Source organism: Octodon degus, unplaced genomic scaffold (assembly GCF_000260255.1).
Source record: "Octodon degus isolate 3935 unplaced genomic scaffold, OctDeg1.0 scaffold00065, whole genome shotgun sequence".
NCBI classification, from domain to species: Eukaryota; Metazoa; Chordata; class Mammalia; order Rodentia; family Octodontidae; genus Octodon; species Octodon degus.
The window spans coordinates 7,854,799-7,858,075 of record NW_004524641.1 but is presented as its reverse complement, the minus strand read 5'-3'; the positions used below and the strand labels follow the sequence as shown (position 1 = coordinate 7,858,075).

At 39.3% G+C, this 3,277-nt stretch overlaps 1 protein-coding gene across 4 annotated transcripts in view; it reads left to right on the top strand.

The window, feature by feature from the left end:
* Positions 1–3,277, top strand: part of Itga6 (integrin subunit alpha 6) — an 82,765-nt gene that overhangs the window by 42,814 nt on the left and 36,674 nt on the right. For all 4 annotated transcript variants that reach the window (XM_004634756.2, XM_004634757.2, XM_023719139.1 and 1 more), the window contains 4 exons: positions 626–836; positions 1,754–1,947; positions 2,074–2,162; positions 2,903–3,021. In XM_004634756.2, the coding sequence (XP_004634813.1) occupies positions 626–836; positions 1,754–1,947; positions 2,074–2,162; positions 2,903–3,021 (613 nt within the window). The remainder of the gene's footprint in view (positions 1–625; positions 837–1,753; positions 1,948–2,073; positions 2,163–2,902; positions 3,022–3,277) is intronic.

Sequence of the window (3,277 nt, the reverse complement as noted above, 5' to 3'; positions counted from 1 at the left end):
TGGGTATTCCAGTGTCTTCTGACCTTTGAACAAGTACATAACTGATAGTGATAATTCACTCACTGTTGTTGTACCAGGTTCTCAGATACTGAATATCATCCGTCATGGTTCTGTGTGCATACTGTGTATGAGAACTAAGGATCCAAAGTCATGAAATGCTATCTGTGGTATATTGATGACTTTAGCATCTGTCCTTCACTGATTTCCAGGAAATGGAGGAATGTGGTTTTTTGTTCATGTAAAAATACAGATCACTGTGTTACAGCCCAACCTCATAGTGTACATTCAGTAATGTTGGAGTCAAGTCATATTCTCTGCGGCTAAAATGTAACATTGCCATGGTAGGGCAGTATCTAGCTTGCTCTCCTTTTACTAAAGCCTTAAAATGGGTTCAAATTGATTAAGATGCATGAGGACTTCATAATTCAATTTCTACAAGTGCTAAATAGCATAGACACTTCCTTAAAAGTCTTAATATCCATGGAAAGCATAATCTTAGTTTGATAGCTAGAGGAAGGGTCAGGAGGAGATCAGGGTGGGAAGCCAGAAGTTAGAGGTAGAATCATTAACCACGTACCTACAGAAACACAGGATGGATGTGAGAGGCTGTGTTTGTTTTTTCTAGGCTTTTCCTTGGACTCAGGGAAAGGTATTGTTTCTAAAGATGAAATCACTTTTGTGTCTGGCGCTCCAAGAGCCAATCACAGTGGTGCTGTGGTTTTGCTAAAAAGGGAACTGAAATCTGCACATCTTCTTCCTGAATACATATTTGAAGGCGAAGGTCTTGCTTCTTCATTTGGCTATGATGTGGCCGTGGTGGACCTCAACAAAGATGGGTAAGAATGTTGTAAGTTATTTTGCACGGTTACTCGCTGCTGCTTTGGCTTCTGTCAGTCTAGAGAATAGCTGTTTTTCCAGGTTCATTGGTCCAAAGGATATATTTGCTGCCAGATTTTTACACTTCCCATCCCACCTTTCATCCTCTGTATGTCAGCAGACATTCATTATCCTCCCCAAGGTAGATTACATTTATACTGTTCAGTTGTAACTCTGTCTTGGGACAATGCATCCATGAGAAGTAAAATCTGAAAAGAAGTTAACCCAGAAAATGACATCTACATGACCCTCTTCTTTTTTTTGGTAGAACCGGGGATTGAACTCAAGACCCTGCACTTGCCAGGCAAGCGCTTATTCTACTGAGCCATCTCCCCAGTCCCTCTGTGGTTTCTTGAGGGGCTGTTGGAGCACCCAGTATGTCTTACTGAAAGTGGGAACTGCTGCCAAAATCAATACATGGTTGATTTATGGCTTGTGCTTTTTTGGTTTTTTGAGACAGGGTTTCTCTATACAGTTTGGGCCAGCCTTAAACTCACTTTGTAGCCCAGGCTGGCCTTGAACTCACAGTGATCCTTCTGTCTTAGCCTTCTGAGTGCTGGGATTACAGGAATGTGCCACCATACCCAGCAATTTGTGGCTTTTGGTGGAGTAGTGGGATCTTTGCAGGGCCAAGTCTTGTCATATTGTGGCTCTGACTTTTGAGGAACTGGCTGAGTTTTTACCCCCAGGATTCTTCTTCAGGCACTTATAATATAGGCTACCTTGATTTTTTTTCAAGTATTTTAGTTCATGAGATGTAAATCTTTGAGGTCTTTTTTTTTTTCTTACCTCTGTCTTTCGTTCCTGGACTGGTGATATTCTTCCAAAGCTTGTTGGTATTTAGCCAATAATTCACAATTCTTCCTTATGTTCTCAGGTGGCAAGATATAGTGATCGGAGCCCCACAGTATTTTGATAGAGATGGAGAAATTGGAGGAGCAGCATATGTCTACATTAACCAGCAAGGCAGATGGAGTAATGTCAAGCCAATTCGTCTTAATGGAACCAAAGATTCTATGTTTGGCATTGCTGTCAAAAATATTGGCGATATTAACCAAGATGGCTACCCAGGTAGGTAACATTGTGAGATGGTTATAGTTGTGGTTCAAATAATGAGTGTCATGAGATCTCATTTTAAAACATTGTCCTGGAATGATTTTAAAATGTTAACACCTATTAAAATGATCTTGTCAACAGATATTGCGGTTGGAGCTCCCTATGATGATAAGGGAAAGGTTTTCATCTATCATGGATCTGCAAATGGAATAAATACCAAACCAACACAGGTAACCAGACAACCTGGATTTCAGTACGTAGAACCTCACCCTTTTGTCTTGTAATATAGCATGTAGATTCAAGTAGCTTTTCATATTAATCTTGTTTATGAGCCTACAATATAAATATTTATTTTTCAGAGAATTGTTACTAGAGAATAGCTTTGAAGTGGACATATAAATGCAATGACCTTATTTTAATTGTAAAATATCTTAGATGAGTTAGAAAGGAACTGAAAGCAAGAATGTTAAAACCTGACAGCTTAAGAGATGGAAAGGATATGTAGTACTTCCCTTAACAGCATACTAAATAGAGCCAAAACTGGGTAAATAGTACACATTGGTAGTTACCTGAAGAATTCAAGCACCGAACAGCTTTTGAAAATAACGAAGGACCAGGGCCGGGGAGATAGCTTAGCACAATAAGCAAGGGCCTGAGTTCAATCCCTGGTTCCGCCAAAACAAAACAAAACAAAACACGAGGGACCTTTTGGAGCACAAGTACAAAGGTTGCATGGATTTGAAGTTCCCTGACTGACTTGAACAGCTGTCACTGTGTCCTTTGAGATGCTTCGTAAATCAGACTTTTATGAGGTAAGATGTATGAAGTGTTTGAGATATTTATAATTTAGAACTCTACTTATAAGTGAGCCCAAAGTTTAGTTCAGAAGAAATTTATGTGTCTTTTTAAATGCACAGATACGCAGCTTTTTTGTGGCCCGCTGTCTGTTCTGATACCCTGTTTATTTTAGGTTCTTGAGGGTACAACGCCTTATTTTGGATATTCAATTGCTGGAAATATGGACCTTGACAGAAATTCCTACCCTGATGTTGCTGTTGGTTCCCTCTCAGATTCAGTAACTATTTTCAGGTTTGTTACCTTTGCCTTTAGTCAAGCATGTGCCATAGTTAGTTATTCTAAAATTTTGACTGTTGTGAATAGAAATTTGTAATACCTGTACCTCAAAAACAAAGGCTTATATGAATTTTGAAGACCCCCCCCCTTTTTTGAGAGAAATATAACATAAGAGTATATTGGAAAATCCTGCCAGTATTGAACTAATCGTTGAAATGATAGATCAGAATGAATGAATGAGGGCCGGCCAAATAGCTCAGCGAATTAAAGC